At 46.0% G+C, this 20,397-nt stretch overlaps 1 protein-coding gene across 6 annotated transcripts in view; it reads left to right on the forward strand.

Moving 5' to 3' along the window:
* The first annotated feature begins 269 nt into the window (after positions 1–269).
* The window catches only part of MYLK4 (myosin light chain kinase family member 4), an 87,467-nt gene continuing 67,339 nt past the window's right edge, over positions 270–20,397 (forward strand). For 2 of the 6 annotated variants that reach the window (XM_072729236.1, XM_072729240.1), the window contains exons 1-2: positions 270–730; positions 2,104–2,374. In XM_072729236.1, the coding sequence (XP_072585337.1) occupies positions 714–730; positions 2,104–2,374 (288 nt within the window). In that variant the 5' untranslated portion in view covers positions 270–713. Of the gene's footprint in view, positions 731–1,836; positions 1,912–2,103; positions 2,375–20,397 lie in introns of those variants that run through there. The other 4 variants (XM_072729238.1, XM_025982620.2, XM_072729237.1 and 1 more) reach the window with 3 other exon arrangements.

Consider the following 20,397-nt stretch of genomic DNA (forward strand, 5'->3'; position numbering starts at 1 on the left):
GAGAGTTTACGAAAATTCATTCCTGTTTTTTGCAACTCCGCGGACGCTTGAGCCTTCGACCTTTCCTAGAGCTAGAAACTGTTGGAGATATTGCAGATAATTTTAAAGACTGAGAAAATGAAACCTTGCTAAGTGTTTTCCAAAGATCTGTCATATTCTAGATGTGTGTGTCCTAAGTGTCACATGGACAAACAAAGGTGGCTGTGGGATTCCCACACCCAGAATCCTCTTGGCTGGGAGTGACACTTAAATCATCACGAGTCTAAAAGGGGCAGGAGAACAAGGCATCTGATCGCCAAAGGCAAATGCTGCTCGGTAATTCTGAGAGCATTACCACACTGAGGAGAAGAAAAGGTGAAGGTGATATTTCATCCACTGTTCCCAGTACATCCTCTCCTTACCTGACCTCTGAAATGGAGCCATTGGCCTTGAAAAGCCTGGCGTCTAAAATTAATATTCTTCTCCATCTGACTAAGAAGGCAACAGCTGAGCAACATGAGATCAAGGATGATATTAGTTTAAACAGGGGCTCAAAGTGGCATTTGAGAGAGAGGATACTTCCTTTCGGAGTGGACACTTGTCTTTTCAGAAGAATTATACCGGCGGAGAGTAAAGACCTTTCCCAGAGAATTGTGTGGTCATTTTGAACTCTGCAAAACTTCCCTTATCTGCTGGAAATTACACTCTGCACCTGAAGTGGTCCAAACCCTAGGATGTCCTCCTATACGTGGTAATTATTTAAAAAAATTGTTATGACCTCTCACATCTCCTGTTTCTGTGCTGCCTTAAATAACAGGTTGTACCAAACTCCAGGTAGAGTTTAACAGTTTTATCATACCTTGGACCTGTTTTCTTTTTAACGTGTTAATTCTTTCATGAGATGTTGCAAAGTTATCATACCTTGGACCTGTTTTCTTTTTAACGTGTTAATTCTTACGTGGCTTCCTGCTCCAGCGTGAGTACCATCTGCAATTAGGAACTATCTACAAGTCATAGTTGGCTTTGGAAATAGCCTGCACCTGTCTCTTTATTTTAATAACGATTTTTTTTCAGGGCGCTTTGAAGAGATGCCAGTATTGATCTGTAAGGTATTGTAGAGAACTCTGGTTGGTACTACGTGCATTTCAGCGTGTTTGACGTAAGGTCTTTGTAAGGCTAAGAAGGATTTTGCAGAGCACTGGATTCTTAATAATTTGGAACCCAAGGTATATATGAGTTTTGCTATGTGAGTTGAGAGAATGAAAACTGAAGTTTTGTGGAGAGAATCGCAGATGGTTTTAAATTTGGGCAAAAGCTGAAAGGCAATTTTCAGAAAACCTCCAGCAGGGGGCCTCTGCAATCAGCTGTGGGAACCCTCGGCCGACTCCAATCCCTGTCTCTCCCCCAAGCCCCCACACCATCAGGTGTGTGGACACGTACTTACTTACGTGGCGATCTCTAGGATGGGAGCAGTATTATGCGTATTTCTTAATCTGTCATGAAAGTATTTCAAGGAAAGCACCACAATTTGAACTCCTTGATACCTAGCAGGTAATGACATTGCAAAGAAAGCTATCTGGGCATCTTATCTGTGCGAGGTGGCAGTGAGGAAATTTCTTTTTAAAAATAAACACCGAACATTTCTGGTGTAGGCAGAGAAGGGCTCTGGAAATGGGCCATCTGGTGCAGATCACGCCCCAGAGGAGGACAAAATTCCCCAGGGGGAAGCACGAGAGACCCCCTCATACAGGCACAAGCCCTTCCCACCGGGGATGGGAGGAGCAAAATCTGCAATCCCAATTAACCCCAATGAAATTTTGTTTTCTATATTTAAATTGGCCACTTGATCTAAATCTTACCTTATGCAACGAGGGCGACAGTCACCCAGTGAAGCTGGAGGTGGACTTTTACTGTTTGCTTCTGTAGGAAAAGGTGGGGGAAATAATCCTTTTTTTCTTTCAAAGTTCTGGCATTTGAAACTTGATCTTAACAATAGCATTTCTCTTCCCAATTTTGGATCTTCTCTCCAGGTCCAAATTTTCACTGGTCATTTTCTTCAAAAGTCAAGTATGTGAATGAGGGATGAGAACTTTGTTTCCTTTTTTTTTTTTTTTTTTTTTACAGTCAAGAGGAAGGCACGCTCAAAGCTCATGATTGCGTCTTAATTTACAAATCAGAGACGGAGGGAGATGAAAACCACACTCCAGACAGTAACTTAATTGGACTTACCACCAGGATGTTAAAAGTGAAGAGGCTGGAAGAAATGAACACATGTTACAACAGCAACAAACTGGAGAAAATGGCCTTTTTCCACTGCATGGAAAAGGTTGAGAAAGTGAAATGTTTTCTGGAAGAAAATTCTAGCGAACAGGATTCAAGATCCGGAAAGAATGAGGTAACTAGGGGCTAATTTGGTCTTGTGAAAATTATCAGTTCTACTTTATCTATTCTTACATGAATCAGTGAATGTAGCCCCTTAGCGGACTCGTCAAAGTCTATTTTTGTCACTTGTGTGAGGAATTAAGGAACGTGTCTTACAGATAAGACATTTTTCATTGTGTTTCACTGAGGATTACGTGTTGTAGACTATACAAGTGAGTTTGGTAAGAAATTGAGAGGCCTTTGAATATGCATCTCTACCAGCAGCCTGCTCCTCACTGTGGTTAGCGGCTTAGGCGTTATGAGAGGGAACTTCCAGAGACACACATTTCTTGAGAAGGATCATTCAAAAGGATGGATTTGGGTGTAAAACTCAGAGAAGCACTATCAGGGGTACAGTCGCTCTGCAGAAGAAGCTTCTAATTTCCTCAAGACTTGGAGCTCCTCATAGTGTAGGTGACATAGCTGTTGACCGTGACGGTCAGATAGGGGATCCCTTATGTCTGGATCCTCATCCGTGCGCCACGAGGCCCTGAGCCTGATTCTGGCTCCTTGATCTTTGGCAAATTACTAAGCTCAGCCAAGAGGCGGCCTCATCAGAATAATGGGACGATGGCCGTTGAGGAAGTTAGGCGTGATAATGTATATAAAGGACTTAGCACAGATCTGTCACCATGGTAAGCGTTCGAGAAATGTCATCCAGCCATGGTCTCCCCTCCTCTCTTGACTTTGTCAATTCCCACTCTTGGGTCCAGGGAAGCGCAGCTCCCGGCCCAGGGTTGGCCCCGCAGCCCTTATTCCAGCACATGCGACTGTTTCGAATGTCTGTCACCTTTCTCTAGACAGTGCTCTCCAGGGTCAATGCCTTGAATCCCTCGTCCTTGGATCTCAGTTGCTGTCCTGGTAGCTGGTGCAGAGGGGGTTCCCCCAAAGGTCTGTGGAACGGACAGAGCCGTACAAGTGAATTCTGCATCCTGGCTGCAGGCGAGGAATGAGTATTTTAAAAGATCAGAGCCAGTGAGTCTTCTCAGGCGGGATGGGGAAACGTCTCTCTTTGCCCGACCACTGTTCTGGAAAGCACAGCTTGGAGAGGAAGGGCATTTCTAACGGTGCCAGGCCGATGCCCCTGGGCCGCTGAGCATCCAGGGCCAAAGAGTCTCTGCAGTGTCAGGGAGTATGGAGTGATAGAACATGCCAGAGAGAAGAGGGAGTTGGGATGAAACTTAGGTTTTTTGGGACCTCTACTTTCCCTCTGAGTTGATGTCTTGTCCAGGATACACCAGAAAGAAATTTCCACAGGCCAAACGGAAGTCACGTATGAAGGACTTCCTTCCTAGGGCTGTTATAATGCAAATGAATTAACAGAAGGATTCCTTTTTCTGTTCATTAATTTCTGTAGGACAGAGAAGACAACTTTGGATAACTTTGAAATAACCAGCTCCTGGTAATGGTTTATACGGGTTTGATGATTTTTCCAGTACTCTTTTTCTCTGGCTTCTGTGAGACAGTTTTTAAAAGTTTACTTATTCATTCATTTAATATTTTATAAAGATTGTATTTGTTTATCTATGAGGGACCCAGAGAGGGAGGCAGATACCCAGGCAGAGGGAGAAGCAGGCTCCCTGTAGGGAGCCCGATGCGGGACTCGATACCGGGACCCTGGGGTCACGCCCTGAGCAGCCGCTCAACCACTGAGCCCCCCAGGGGCCCCTGTGATAAACTTTTCAGAAGTAGGAATTGTCTTTGAAGAATGAGGTGGTGCTAAGCTGGAGCAGAAACATTTTAGGAAGAAGCGTTTTTGTGATAAACTGCTCCAGAATATTAGAAATCAAATGATTCGGAAATTCAATATCTTAGATACTTTTGAGGACAAGAATGTTGCTCCTCAGAAAGCCGGAGAGAACATCCTTCGGGCGTAGTCTGAGGTCCTGCAGGTCACGTGGGTCTCCTGGCCTCGCTCCTGTGGCCGCTGATGCGTGGAAGATGGAAGGGAGTGACTGGTAGCTCCGTGTGTCCCATTCAGCTTCTTCTTGGGAAATGGCCAAAGGCCCAGAAGTGTCAGCAATAAATTTCCCTGTCTCTGTCGCTTGCCCTCTGGAGGACGGATGGGACCCAAAGGGGAGACACGGAGCTGTTCTTTCTGTGGCTGCCAGGTGCTGGAGGGCCCAGCTGGCCGGGTCAGTGGGTGCCGGGGTAGGCCGCAGGCCTTGGCGGGGGAGAAGGGCATCCCAGCAGCGCGGGTGGCGGCAGGGACGCACACAGAGCTAGACGGTCGGGACGTGTCTCCGTCTTCTGCTGGGGCCACAGGGAGTCTGGACAATATTAGTCCTTTGTCTCCAGGGAAGCATATAAAAAAAATACTGGCCATGATGTGCCCTAAGTGGAGAAAACATATTCTCCTTTCTCCTCCTTTTATCCCTTCTCTCTTTGAGAAGATTGGCATCGCTGGTCAGGCTAGAAAGCTTCACTGTGGTGCCTGGGAAATAGTTTACTCTGCGTTTCAGATACTCTAGTGACGTGGAAGCTTTGTTTTGAAGCTTTGAAGAGTAATTTCTTTCTAGAAGAGTCTTTACCCCCTTGTCCAGGCTGGTAAAGCTCAGACTCTTTTCTTTTCACGTTCTTACCTGGGTTTTCCTATGTCACTCGTTTTTCTTCCGTTAGGTTAATTTTAGCTATCTTCTTTCTTTTCCTCTACTTTTTGTTGAATTTCTTAAATGCCACACATTCCACTTTTCTCCTCTGTTTTCGCTCACCTCATTTTTCTACTTCCCTTTTTATTCTGTTTCCTAATGACTTTTCTCATTTTATTATAGTCTAAAGGGTGTTCAAATCCCCTAAATCGTGTAGAGTTCTAAAGCTTTTTACAGATATGCCATAATAAAACGGCCTAAACCCACATATTATGATGTTGAAATAAACTAAAACACAAGAAAATTAATCTGCTACATACAAGTGATGAGCTTACTAAGTACTCATAAACGATCAATGACTCTCATAACTATAATTAGTATCATTTTTATATCATCAAATCCAGGTTTTCCTCTTTCTTTTTCTTTTTTTAAAGATTTTATTTATTTATTCACGACACAGAGAGAGAGAGAGAGGCAGAGACCCAGGCAGAGGGAGAATCAGGCTCCATGCAGGGAGCCTGACGTGGGACTCGATCCCGGGTCTCCAGGATCACGCCCTGGGCTGAAGGCGGCGCTAAACCACAGAGCCACCCAGGCTGCCCGTCTTCTTTCTTTTTAAAAAATATTTAATTTATTTATTCCTGAGAGACACACAGAGAGAGGCAGAGACACAGGCAGAGGGAGAAGCAGGCTCCCCAATGTGGGACTCGATCCTGGGACCTCGGGGTCACGACCTGAGCCGAAGGCAGATGCTCAATCACTGAGCCACCTGAGCATCCCCCAGGTTTTCTTCTTTAGTTAGTTCTCCATTACCTGTATAAATAGCCCCCTGCCACACTTCTCTTAGATACAATTTACTGTTTAATACACACACACACACACACACACACACGCACTTTATTTGTTTAATAAAAGACAAAAGGGCCAGACAAGTGAAGTTCTACTCTCCCATTTGGTTGTTTTCTCCCCCCCTTTGTCCCCCTTCACTGATTATACACATACCTACTTTTTAATACCCGACCTCCTTGTCCTTTGGCTTCCCCCCACCTCCCTGTAGGACCCTGGTACCTAACCCCCACCTGAAAGGCATGGTCCCAACCAGGGGGTAAGGTGGTGCTGTCGGGGGAGAAATAAGGGCGGCCCCGACAGAGGCAGAGGGTTGGAATGCCTGCTGCCAATGCTCCAGAGACCAAACAAAACAAAATATTTATCGGCAGGATGTGAATAGGATAGAGTGGGTTGGGGCAAAGCGCGGCTCTCCCTGTTTTGATGGCAGTTGGTGTGCCCGACGGCAGATGGCATTTCCTGACTGACCGCCGTGACGCCGCACATCAGGGGTGCTCCTAATGAGTTGCTTAGAGATCAAAATAACGTGGCGAGGGGGGCAGTTCTGCGATGTTTAAAGTTGCATTTCGCACCCCCCCTCCCCCCGTCTCCGCTCCTCGCCCATAGGGCAGGAAAGAGCTCCCTGGCAGCGGCCCCCCTCCGGGCAGATGCCCCTTTCTGTGGTGCTAATCGTCCTTGAACCGGGGACAAGCGCATCTGAGTTGGTGTCAGTTGTCACCAGCGAGTGTCCCTCTGGCCCTACACCTGTTTCGGATCCGTCACACAGGCCCTCGGAGTTTTCCTTTAAAGAGGCCGAGGATGTGTTGATCGTGGAGCTGGAAGCCCACATCGCAGGGGCGGGCATGTGCCAGGCCCTGTGCTGGGTCGGGGGGCGAGGGGCACGTCAGCCCAGCCTCTTGCACAGCCGCTCCTGGAGATCGCACTGGCTGGAGTGTATCAGGAGCACGTGCCCGGCCCTGTGCTAAGTGGGGGGGGGGGGGGGGGGGGGCAGCAAGGGGCACGTCAGCCCAGCCTCTTGCACAGCCGCTCCTGGAGATCACGCTGCCTGGAACATGTCAAGCATGTGCCAGGCCCTGTGCTGGGTCGGGGGGCGAGGGGCACGTCAGCCCAGCCTCTTCTCCAGCTGAGATCGCACTTGGCACTCAGAAGAAAAGGCACCTGGCCCGCAGGTAGCATGTGCCTCGCCTCGCCTCCCTTCCTGCGACGTGTGTGCCAGTGCGGATGGCCCGGAGGTCACAGGCAGGCCGCTGCCCCAGAGGACACGCAGGTAGTGACCTCGCTGTTAACTAGGACATCCTCTAGCTGCGCTAGTCCCCCTTGCACGCTCGGTGTCCAGCAGGGAGCGGTGCCTGCCAAGGGGAGGAAGGCGCGGCCTCTTAACCGGTGCCGACACTCCCCGCCGAGGAGCGGGTGGCCCGAGGGACATGTGGCACATCTCAACATTCCAAACACTTGCCCCAACCTTCGGGGAACCCAAAGCAGCCCCTCCTGGTGCATGCGAAAGGCGGCCGTCCACTTCTGTCCTGGGGGCTGAACAACGTCAGCCTCTTTCCAACCCCTTCCTGCGTATACGACCTAATTATGAAGATGAAATGACACAAAAGCAAAACTTCCACGCTCCCCCACCCCCATCACATCTATGGCAAAAGCAGAATCCGAGGAGGGGCCGCCTCCCCCGGGGAGCCCTCCTGCCTGTGCGCCCCTCCCCTGGAGCCCTTGGCGGCTCAGCCTTTCACGTGATGCCGCAGCTATTCCAGGAATGGAATTCGGTGGGGGCGATAGTACAATTCCAAAGGAAGAGAAATAATGCAGATTCTCGGGATTTTAGCCCTTCCCAAGAGAGGGTGTTCATGTCTGGGTGAACAGTTCTCCCCACGGATTTCATTCTTTTCTCAATTAGCATAAGATATGTTATTTTCAAGGCGGTATAAAACCTTCTGGAAGGTGCTACAGACACCAGCCTGAATCACGTGAAGGGGATTTACAGCCGTGTGCTGTGCTTCAGCTTTATTACCGTCTCCTCCCCTCCAGGGGCTTTTAGGCTTTTCTCCCCCTACTGGAGCCCCTCTCTTGAAATCTTAACACCACGGATATACCATGTACCTGTGTACATATTACAGGTGTATCTGTGCTTTATATATAAAAAGAATGCACTGTTTTCACTCCCCCCCCTAAAGAACTAATTTTACCTCCTTGGGCGGTGATATTACCCTTATTGAGAACGTGCGCATTTCTCTAGGGGAGCTGGGCAGCATATCCGTGTCCCCGTAGGCAGATGCCTGCTTTATGTTTACTCAACAAGAAACCACCAGCTCAGCAGCAGCATCCTGGTGGTGCTGGAGGACGGAGAGCTCCAGGCTTTCACAATGGCCCTGAGCCTTTCCCTGGGAACCTGACTCAGAAAGTTAAGTCCACGTTCACAGGAGTCGCCAGACCTTGGGGTGGTTTATTATCTGATCTATCTTAGTTGAGGACAAGGTAAAAGAGATGGGAGAAAGATGGATAGACAGGAACGGACTTTTTTTTTTTTAAAGTAAGATCATAAAACATTCTAATCTCTTTAGGTCTGACCTCATGTCACCATTAGGTTTGTGTTTTCAGACTTGGTCACTGTTGTCTGAGCATTACTCATTTTTGGCTGCTTAACCGATCTCCTAGGGGAAATGCCACTAGGGCTTTCATCTTCTATACGGAAAAGAATGAGTTATTCCCTCAAGCTCTCAGAACGTAGCCCTCTAGTGTTTCCCAGAGACAAGGTCAATAAGATATATGGGCTAATTGGGAGTGTTGTGGGTATGTATTTCAAAAAGTCTTTGCAACTTTTTAACTGTTAAGAAAACGTCTCTTAAGTTAGATTTTGTATCCTATTACTTTTTCCCCCCATTGTTGATGGTTATTTAGAAATGTGGACAATCTGTTGTCTTAGAAATTCCTGCAAGTGCAGAAGTTTTAGGAACTGGCTTTTATAGGAGCATCAGAGAGTCCTAATTGTCCTATTAATGTACTCTGTATCCATAGAACATAAAAATGTCATGTTTGTAATACAGGCATAGGGATATCCATGGAACATAAAACAACTGAAAGATTTTTCCCAATACATTGGGTATAAATGTATATAAAATGCTCTACTTGTCCATGTAAAGTTCTGGGTGTCCTAGATCAAACACACAGATAAGTCATATTGTTTGTGTCATTTCAGGTCCTCAGGGTAATTAAAGCTTTACAATATGTGCTATAATATGAGAAAAATATCTCATTTTCTCTAGAAGTTAAAGCAATATAGTAAAAAAACATATAAATACTGCAAATCAAGTCTGTTTTCCTAAGTAGGAAAATGCTTGGCATACTTGATAGCGAAACTCACCTACATTATAGTTGTAAAAAGCATATTGAGCTATCTGTGTTTCCCAGAGTTGTTCACATACCACCTTCATGGCTTTTGCTGTATCTGCATGCTGCTTTAACCTCTTTAACCTCTATCAATATTTTCACATATCAAGTCATTTAAAAATTTTTTGCAAAAGCAACAATAGAGTGAAATCATGGTTTTGATATGCTTATTATAGATTTTTCAAATGCACAGTAATACACACACATACATTTTAAAAATGTTTTATTCATTTACAACCTAAAATCGCCCCAAATCCCTAACACTGAGGTGATCCCACTTCAGTCTCTAGACACCTAGACTCAGGAAGCTCTTTCAGGCTTTTTGCCTGTGCCACTTGATACTTTCAACTCTATTTCTCATTTTCTGCTCACTGTGTACTGAGACTGGGGAAGCTGATGATAAGCAGACAGCAGTGGAGAGAAGAGAAATCCAAAGTCTTCCCTCTAGGTAGCAGATACGTGGAAAATTGATAGTAGGTAAAGTCTATGCAGCTCTTCTTACATGCCTGGATCCGTGTTCTCCACTTTGCTGCTCTTGAAGTCCCATCAGAAGGCAGAACTGAGACAAAAGCACATGTTTAGACCCTTTGTTTTTGGAACTGACTTCAGCAAATAGAAGTGGTGGCCTGAGGAGTGTGAAATAGAGAAGGAAAGAGACCCAGCACCTCACATTGCTAAGCTGACTACTGTCAGGTAGGATGGCCTCAGAGCTGTCCACCCCTAGGACTGGGGGGCAGATAACACTGATTCACTGGCTCATCCCCACTGGTCAAGAGCTGTCCTATTGGGGGACTGACCCCCTGGCACTTTCAGTTGCATGTAGGTGATCGCTGGTTCCCAAGGGTGTCCCACATGCTTGAACCTCATTTACACCTTTGACCTCAGGAAGAGTGTCCGATTTGCTAGTCCATTGATTATGTAGGGATGATATGTGCTCATTATACTGCACACACCTGCAGTATAATCCACGGCTCATGGCTTCATCCACTCAGGGGTTCTGATGAGCCCAGGTAATTGTGGCATTTCCATAATGAATGGGACACTAAAGACCTGTGCCCTAGGAAGGAGGCTGTGACTCAAAGATTAGGAACCTAGAAACATAGTTCTTAAGGGGCCTTTGGTGGTCAGCTCATTCCAATCCTTCTTTGAAGGGAGGACTCAAAGTCCAAGAGAGGTAAACTGGACTTGCCTAAGATTCATTACATGGAGGGACTGATCATTCCTAAGGTCAGAATTACCCTTCCAGCCCTGTTTTCCATATTGCTCTTTGCATGTTCTGTTTTATTAGCACCAGCCCTTTTGGGGGAGGGGGTGGGCAGCACTTTGCATGATTGCTGTTAAGGTTCCCTGTTGGCCATTTCCCAGCAGGCACAGCACAGCACAGCAGGTATCCCAGGTCGGCTCCACCCAGAGCAGGGCAGCTTTTCGGGTCCTGCAGGTCTGCCTCAAAGGATGGCTGGCCAACAACCAGGCCCACTGGCATCTTGCCGTGGCACCACCTCTTTCTAGGCAGGAGCATCCTGTCTTCTTAACTTTCCTGTGCCTCAGGCTCTCCCTTTATGAACAATTCCCCCAAGGCTTCAACTCCGGAGCGGAGCGGGAATCTGAGCTGCAAGGAGCCCAGTAAGAAGGCTCAGACTGTGACAGAGCAGGTTTAATGCTCCCGTCAGTGGCCAGGTGGCAGAAAATTCTAAAGCAAGGCAACCACTAGGCTGGAATGAAGGGTGTGTGAGCCCAACCTCTGATTTGTCTATTAGACCTTTAGCTTCTAGTGTTGGCATCCCAAATGTAAGCAGTGGAAAAAAATGTAGATTTTTTTTTTCTGTTTTACTTTTTATATGGTTTGAGGCTTATCAGAACTAATTGGGGTGAGGGGTAAGTACAAAAATGAATTATAGAGACAAGATTTTAATTCATAACTGTATTTTCCTGTGTCCTTGAGAATGACTTTACCTTCTATGCAATATAAATGCTTTTATAATAGCATTTCCCCATATCCAGTCATTCAGTTCTTTTAAAAAAAGATTTATTTATTTATTTATTTATTTATTTATTTATTTATTTTAGAGAGGGAAAGTGCGAGCAGAAGGAGGGGCAAAGGGAAAGGGAGAGAGAGAGCCCTTAAGCAATCTCCCCACGGAGTGGGAAGCCCCATGCAGGGCTCTACCTCATGACCCCGAGTCATGACCTGAGCTGAAATCAAGTCGGATGCTGAACCGACGGAGCCCCCCAGGCACCCCAGCCATACGATTCTACGTTGGGTTTTGCTCTATGGAGTGTGAAGGGATACCCGTGGAGTTTTTAAGCTGCAGAGTTCTGAGGAAGCATAATAATCGACCTCTGCGAGCATTGTTCTATCACTCTAGTCCAGAGCATCTGTCATTCTAGGGTCCCACTTGTAGCTTGGACATCTTTGTCTCTAGCATATATTTGGTCTAGAGGATGGTTTCTGATTCTGAAAGGGGTTTTGAGCTCCCTTGGACACTGGAGGATAAGAGGGGAGGAACTAGCGGGAGCTGAATATTTTATTTGGAGCTTCTAAGTCTTCTAGAATCTGCTGGAGGCCTTTGCACTCATATCCCTTCAGTTCTCCAGAAAGTATCACAAGTGTGGCCTCAGAAAGTGCTCATCACCCATCCCAGCTGAAACCTTAAGGAAGGTCCCAGCAGCCCTGGGTGTTTTCCCAAACTGCCGGAGGAAGAGAAGCAAGGGGATGGAACAGGCAAGGGGAACGCTTGATGAACCTTCCCTGTTCAGCACTGTCTTTCATTGGAACATCAGCCACTAGGCCAGCAGTTCTTAAAGTGAAATCCTTGGAACCCCTAGGGGAACCCTAAGACTCTTTCAGAGGTCTGCAAGTCCAAAACTATTTTCATAGTAATTCAAATTCTTGGCCTTTCCACTGCATTGACATTTGCACTGATGATAAACAGGCAACGGTGGGCGAAACTGCTAGCACCTCAGCACAAAATAAGGCATTATTGTGTCCTGGTAATCATTGCATTTTTCACCAGCAGACAGTTGAAACTTTTGTTCTGCTTTTTTTTTTTTAAGATTTTATTTATTTATTCATGAGAGACACACAGAGAGAGGCAGAGACATAGGCAGAGGGAGAAGCAGGCTCCATGCAGGCAGCCTGATGTGGGACACGATCCCGGGTCCCCAGGATCACGCCCTGGGCCAAAGGTGGCGCTAAACCACTGAGCCCCCCCCCACCCACCCCCCCCTGCGCTGCCCTGTTCCGTTTTGTTTTTAAAAGAGCCAGTCTTCCTTAAAAAAATGTACTTGATGAAACAGGAATGTAAATGTATTTGATCAGCTTGTATCAAAGTTATTTAGATAGTTGTGCTTACGTTCTATATTAATCTACTCAATAAAGAATTACTGAGTTTCTATTGCAGGAGGACACTGGGACTGTCCCGTAGTTGTCGCAGACTACGACTCTGGTTTGGAGGGTAGATACTTGAAACCCAGGGACACAAGCAGTTTCACGCATTGATGTTCACCAATGTGTCGAAAAGAGGCAGAATCAGAAGAAACGTGATTCTTCATTTAAGGGTAAACACAGAATATGCATTTAGGTTGCAAACGGCTCTTTTCTGTTGAGTCTGAGCTCCACGTACTAGAGATGTTTAATGTTAGGATCTCCCTTTAGGCCACTTGGCAATCTGTAGTTATTTAGAAATTTAAAAAATGCATAATGACCTGTGTTAGGTCCCAATCTTCAAGAATAAGTATTAATATGTTAATATTAATTAATATTAATTAATATGACAACATAAGTAGGTTTCTACATTCTTAGGGCTGTGTTTGCATTTACCTGTTTAGGATTTAGGCTTTAACTTGGGTCTACTTATTTATTTATTTATTGAACAAGCCCGTGAGTGGCCCTCACTGTGTGCCAGACCCCGTTCTAAGCAATTTCCAAATAAGAACTCATTTAAACCTTGTAGGCAGCACCCTGATTGGGTCCACGGATAATAGTGACTGCTTAGTGGGCCCCACGCACCACGTTAAGAACTTTTCATACAGCATCTCAGTTAATCCTCAATGGTTCAAGGACTTTGTATAATTATTACCTCCATTTTATAGATGTGTAAACTGAGGTTTAATGACATCAGGTAGTTGCTCAGTTATAGTCGTATAACTAAAGGCCATGATATCTCTTCTGGGGTTAGCTTGCCCAATCACTTGAAAAAAGAGAATCACATTTATTTGAAGAAAATGGAGCTGGATTTTAATTTTTTTTGGATGAGACAGGAAATATTGGAAAGCAAATCATCCTTGATGAGTTTTCTAGGGACAGTCTTTTTTTTTTTTTTAAAGATTTTATTTATTTATTCATGAGAGACACACACAGAGAGAGGCAGAGACACAGGCAGAGGGAGATGCAGGCCCCATGCAGGGAGCCCAGTGCAGAACTGGATCCTGGGACTCCAGGATCACGCCCTGGGCTGAAGGCAGGCGCTAAACTGCTGAGCCACCCAGGGGTCCCCTCTAGGGACAGTGTGTATTCTCTCCACATTATCTGAAATATAATTTACATTCGGTGATTGTTTTGCTTGTTTTTCTATTGCTCTGTGCAAACCCAGCCAGAGTGGTTGGATAAAAAGTCGAGTTTCCTCTGCTCAACAGAGGCTGGCTCTTCTCTGGAAGTGCGATGCGACAGTGTCCTCTAGTGGGGAGAGCCTGCAAGCATCACTGCGGCAGTGCGGGGAGGTCACAGATCCTGCTCATTGTAGGAACCGTGTCTTGGGGCTGCAGTCCGGCATCTGCACGTGTAGGTCCATGCAACAGCAGAAGCCTGGAGAGAATATCCTGGAGCTAACGATCCTCTGCAACATATAGTAAGGCTGGAAAATGATAAGCTAAAGTAACTTCATTGTGATGATACAGCACACTGCACTGCACCCAAAATATATGTTAATTGGCTGTTAGGTTATTGATAAGGCTTCTGGTCAACAGTAGGCTATTGGTAACTAAGTTTTGGGGGAGCCAAAAGTCATACGTGGATTTTTGAGTGTGTCAGCGGCCCCGACCCCACGTTGTTCAAGGGTCAACTGTATCTGACGTGGAGAAGGATTTAGTAAGATGGGCTTGATAGAACATGAGAGAAGGGAGAGGGTGTTTATTTTGTTGGACACATATTATTCAATATGCCACAGGAGCCAGGCAATGTGTGGCTCAGTCGAACCTGGCACAGCTACAGCGGGCAAAGATTTACCAACTCTCAAATTATAGCAAGTACCACCAGGGTTATGACAAAAGAGGAAGGAGGCGCCACTGGTGTCCTGTCCAGCACCTTCATCTCTTGATATTTCGAATAGTGATGACTACCCCCGACTTGTCTAGCTGTTGGATGCCACCGGAGAAGCTGTGTTCCCTACCTCTCAATTCTCCGACCCTGTTCCCCGAGAACCATCCCTGGGGCCAAGCTCAGGGGGCCACACACAGTTGACCAACAGGGCTGTATCTCCCGGTGAAGTTACTGGGGGATGGAGGGAAGAATGGGAAGTCATCAGACATAATCCTTGACTCCGAAAGATAATGACCTCTAATTGAATCCTATTGGCCTATTTCCAATTATTCTACTTTAATCTCTGGGTTTGCATGATCATATCATCCTATGTGGGATGATTAATGCTATTCCCCAACATCAGATTGGAAATTCTCAATGCATGTTACAACATTAAAAGCTCTGAGAGGTCCCCCGTTAACACAGCACAGCCATTTCAACCAGGCCCATGGGATACATTCAGTAAATGAATGAAACATTATCTGAAACCTTATTAGCATTCTCATCTATCCTAAGAGCTTTCAAAATTCATCTGGCCACTGAACTCTTCTGTTTCCTGACTCGTATTCACATCTCAGGGTGCCATAGTATGTACCTTGGGGAATGCTGGTTTAGAGAGGATCCATTATTGACTCCGGTATCAAATAGACCCAAATTCAGATCCTCATGGGACCCCTTACCAGCTGTGTGACCTTAGTCATTTAACCTGAATGTCTGTCCCTGGTTCAGCATCATGGGTAGGAATGCCTACGTTGCAGAATAATTGAGAGGATTACGTTAGCTCATCCACCTGTTAGCAAGTAGCTTGGTGCCTGGCACATTCAATATCTGCTCCCACTTCTTTATGTTCACCATGCCTTCCCTCATTCTTCCTCCTCTTCTCTACCTTTAGAAATCCTTCCTGTCCTTCAAGGTCAGGTTCAAATCCCACCATAGTTGATTCTAATCTGACATCCCACCTCCTCCCCGCCCCCACCAAGCTTGCCTTGACTACATCATCCTTTACACCATTTAAATAACAGGTGTGTGGCAATTTTCGTGTCCTTTCTGGTAATAATTGTCTTATAGGTTGGGCCTTTGCTCCTAAAAAACTCGGGCTCCTTCCCTATGGGGATTATTCCCTAGATTTCTTCATTTCCTTCTTAGCAACTGGGTTATGCATGTCCATTTTCATTTGTGCTCTAGTTATCACCAACACATTTTAGGAACAATTTCATATTTTAAGCCTTAGATGTGAAGATAATTATTAATATATGTATGTCAAACATTTAAATGAAGTAGTGAGTAGAGTTCGACATAGAAGAATATTTGGAATGTTATTGGTGTTTGACATTTTCCCCGAAATTTCCGAGAGGATGTGCTTGAATGAAACTTTAATCATTTCGAGGCTGGCAGAGTCCATTTTGAGAGATCAGTGTGATCTGATATACTCCAGCATTCTTCATTTACCTCCGATCAGAGTGTCTGCAAAAAGAGAATACCAAGTTCTGGGTGCTCTCTGCCTCCTTCTGAAGAACAACGCAGTCTGCTTCCTCCTTCTTTCGAGTCAAAATCTGTCCACTCACTTGTACTCTGAAATGGCTCTAATAAAATTGAGTGAAAGTTGCTTATAATTATATCCAAAGGACATTGCATAGATTCTGAAGCCCCTTTTGGAGTTAATTATCCAATAAAAAGTAAGCCAATTTGAACACAGTTTTTATTTTTTTTTGTTGCTTTTATATAGTGTAATCCTTAATGGTTGCTGTTTACGTGCGATGAAGATGGTCATTTGCCAAAAACCAGAATCTTATTGTTCAAAGCGCCTGTGACTTGTCAGCATCTCCTGGGAACTTGTTAGAGATACAGACTCTTAGGTCCCACCCAGACCTACTAAAAAGGAATGTATTTTAATAAGGTCCCTGGATGATTCACATGCATATTGACGTCTGAGATGCACTAGAATATTCGTCATCTCCCACAATTGAAAAGTGAAGGGTTAACTAGTTTATAGCAAAAAATTTCTGAAAGAAAAATAAACATTTATTGTTGCCTTTATGAGTATATGCTTACCTAAGTAATATATATGTGTTTCACACGCATACACATGCATGTGTATTCAGGACATATACGTGTATGTGTGAATCCTCCAAGGGGTCTCTCCGGCTGCTTCTTGGGAACCAGGCAATATCCTTTCTTGAACATTTTATGAGAATATTTTCCTTGATAAAATAAATATGTCTAATAATAGTTCTTTCCATTAGATTTCCCAGGCAGACAAAATATGAAGCTTGCATTCTGGCCAGTGAGATTAGCTGGGTGAGAGAGCACGTGAAGTGCCAGGAATGGCCTGCTGCTTTCTCTGCGGAGGTCACTCTGGTCCTCTCAGAGACCGGCGTGGACATCAAGTTCCTTGCCCGTTCGGGAGGTTGTCGCCCTCTGATGGGACTCTGCGTCATGGAAATCCCTTGGTCTGTTCTCGTCGGCGAAGCAACAGGCAGTTTAATTGAAAGCCACATATGTGCTGAGTAAAGGACTCCTGTGAGAGTCTATCTGGCAACGGGTTCCTTCTGCAGGTGCTTTCTAGCACGTAGACGCGAGTCCTTGTGGTGTGGAGCAGCCGGACCCAGTGTGTTGCACCGTCGCTGGTTTTAGGGTGGCTGTCGGTTCAGAGGCTCTCAGGGTCACGTGGGAAGATCATTGGTGTCTGGAGTTAGTGGGTCCATCTGGCCTTTGCCACTCACGGTAGATGCGTGACCTTGACTCTGAGCACGTTATGTAACTCTCTGATGATTTGTTTATCTGGGATGAGAGGCGCTGTTCGAAGGCAGTAGTAGTTCCCAAACTGTCTCGAGGATGAGAATCACCTGGGGGCTTGGCGAACGTCCAGATCCCCATCCCCTGGGAAGCCCCAGAGGCTGTATCTCCATGAGGGGAGCTTGGGAATCTGTGTTCCTAATAACCCTCCGGGGGAATGATGAGAGGTGTGGTTAGCGCCGCTCTGGGGAAGTGCTCCCTTGCCTTCTTCTAACCCTAAACTTGTTCGTATCAGCAGGTGCCGGTTGGCAACTAAGAAGGTGATGTTGTGACTATAAAAAAACACTGAACTCCGGCCTCAGTACTCATCATCTCTACCTCTTACAGCTTAGTCTCGTGACCACTTGAGTTTCCTTCTCTACACAGGAAGGTGATAATAATACACACATATTAGATGATTTTTGTTCTGAGTCGATCTGCCTACCTGTCAGCTGATTCTATAGAGCTTCGTGGCCTTCCTAGTGTTTGTTTGGTCTCTGGGGATTATGAATTCATGGAAAATTGTGGGAAACTATAGTTTTTACATATATATTTCCATGTTCACCGTTAACTCTTCAATCTTTGTATCAGTTGCATCAAGACTAAGTAATGTTTTGCAGGATTAAAAATTTGATTCTCTCATACCCAGTGAGAGAAGAGAGAGGGCTGGCTTCTTCACAGTTGGGTAGAAGACCTAATAGGTAGTTAGGGTTGCAAAAGAGGATTCATCCGGAATGAAACCAACAGACCAAAAATAGTCTGAAAAGAAGATGTAATACAGGGACGCCTGGGTGGCTCAGTGGTTGAGCGTCTGCCTTTGGCTCAGGGTGTGACCCCGGGGTCCTGGGATCGAGTCCCACATTGGGCTCCTTGCAGGGAGCCTGCTTCTCCCTCCGCCTGTGTCTCTGCCTCTCTTTCTGTGTCTCTCATGACTTAATAAATAAAATCTTAAAAAAATGAAGATATAATACAAAGGTTTTAAGGAAGGATTGAGTTGAGAATCATTTTGCATGATGTGCAAGCAGGTAGGAGGGCCTGTCCCTGTCTAAATAATTATAATAAAGTAAGCCTTCCTTGAATGTATTTGAGACACTGAATGAAATCCAACTCCTGTGTTCTTAGCCCTAAACACATCCACAAATAGATTGAGAGAGCAGTTGAGGATAGAGGGTCAAGGAAGGTTGTAAATGAAAGAATGTTCGGGAGGAACAGCCAAGGTCAGGTGGAGTGAAGCCCAGACCTTCGGTGTGAGGTTACTCTATGTAGAAATGAAGCACCAGTGCAGTCCCTTTGGCCATTCTTGCAAAACCCTCTAAATTTTCAGTTTTATGGCATTAGCAATAAAGATTCCACTGACCTCCCAGAATGTTGATTCCACCCCGTCCTGAGACTCCAGCAGCTTTCAGGGTTCACTCCACATGGCCTGGCACAGAACGGCACTCCTAGGGTCACTGCGGAGCTGGCCAATAAACTCTGTCAAGACCAGGGTCCAGCTCAGATGGGTTCTGGCTGTGTGTGTGGGCCCAGGTGGGAATCACTGTCACCAGAAATGCAAGGAGTTGTACTGTTCTGCTCAGGCCAACTGGAAAAGATTTATGAAATGCTTTCTGAGTGCCCCAATACCTGCTAGGATATTCAGAGGAGGCCAAAGAAATGGGATTTACGGTGCCCATCGTGATTAGCTGATGGACTTATGTCAATTCCGATAGCTTGCTGAGTAGGTATTTGAAATATGGGGTTAATAATAGTGCTCTCATGCTGGCTGCCGTGCAGGATACGTACAGAATGTGTGTAAAACACTTAGCACTCCGCCTGATACACAGTGAACACTCCATAAATGGGAGCTCACATTAACATTATTGTTACTGTTACCCTAGAGGCTTATCATTTAGTCGAGGTTGAAATGTCTGATTATATGAATGAGGAAGCAAACGAGCTTGGGCAAATTCAAGCTTGGTCTTGGGGACTATGATTCTGCAAGCGCAGCCGGCAGGCCGGACCGGGCCGACCTCCTGCAGGACGGGCTTGCAGAGGAGCGTTTGGGGCTTTCTCTGCTCCCGCTTAGGTCTACGCAACCGGGGAGTCACCTGCAGGCCAGCGGTCAGATTGCCCGTCGACAGCCTGCCCACTGTGTAGGAGGGACCCGCCACGGCCATCCATCCTTATGACCCCTGTCTCCTTGCTGCTGCCTTCCCTTCTTTACCAAGCCCCTTAAAACTCGAACTCTGGAGCCGAATCGCCAAGTCCTTCTGGAATAAACGATAAACCAGATAAAACAGGCCTGTGACACTGGATTCACAGTTTAGTGTCGATTCATTTCGCCAGTGCTCCCTGGGCACCCCAGTCGGTGTGTGTCGGGTGGGTGGGGAGGGGTGTGGATGGAGCTGTGAGTAAGAGAAACCGTCTCCCCTCTGCCCCCTCAAGCTCACAGAGGAGTCAGGCCACCGAAGAGGGTGCTAGGGTTCGGAGAAGCACAGAGGCCGGGCGTCTCACTAACCTGGAGTAAGTCATCCACGCAGGCCTCTGGGAGCATGCGGAGCTCCAGGCTCCTCCGCAAGACGAGCAAGAAGGCAGGGCAGGGCAGTATACAGGAGGTGCTCAATAAAGGCGTGTCTCCTAAGTGAACTCAAGAAGGAGGCACAGCAGAGGGAGATGGAGCAGGGCCGAGCGCCCCTCCAGACCTGCCTACCCCAGGTCTGGAGAGAGGGGACCCTTGGAGTCGGCCCCGGTGTGGAGACACCGAAGGGCAGCCTGTTTCCATCCATTTGACAGGTCTGATTTCCTGCTAATATTCCTACCATTATTTTGTCACCCCTAAAAGTTAATTCTGGCAGTTTCAGGGCTCATTCCTGGGACTTCTTAGAAATGAAATTACACTTGGTGCCATTTCCCTTCCTTCTGAAATTACTATTGCTATATTTTTAGTATGTTTTAGGGGAGTAAAAAGCATTACTTACCTCTAGTTTTCCATATAACCACTTCTGATGACTACCCCTTTTAAATACTTTTTTTTTTTTTCCAGGCTATCCAGCCTGAATTAACTTTTCTTTAAGAAAAGGTCTTTCGTGGTTTATAAATTTTAATGCAAGATGCTAACTGCCA

This window comes from Vulpes vulpes, chromosome 12 (assembly GCF_048418805.1).
Source record: "Vulpes vulpes isolate BD-2025 chromosome 12, VulVul3, whole genome shotgun sequence".
Classification (NCBI taxonomy): Eukaryota; Metazoa; Chordata; class Mammalia; order Carnivora; family Canidae; genus Vulpes; species Vulpes vulpes.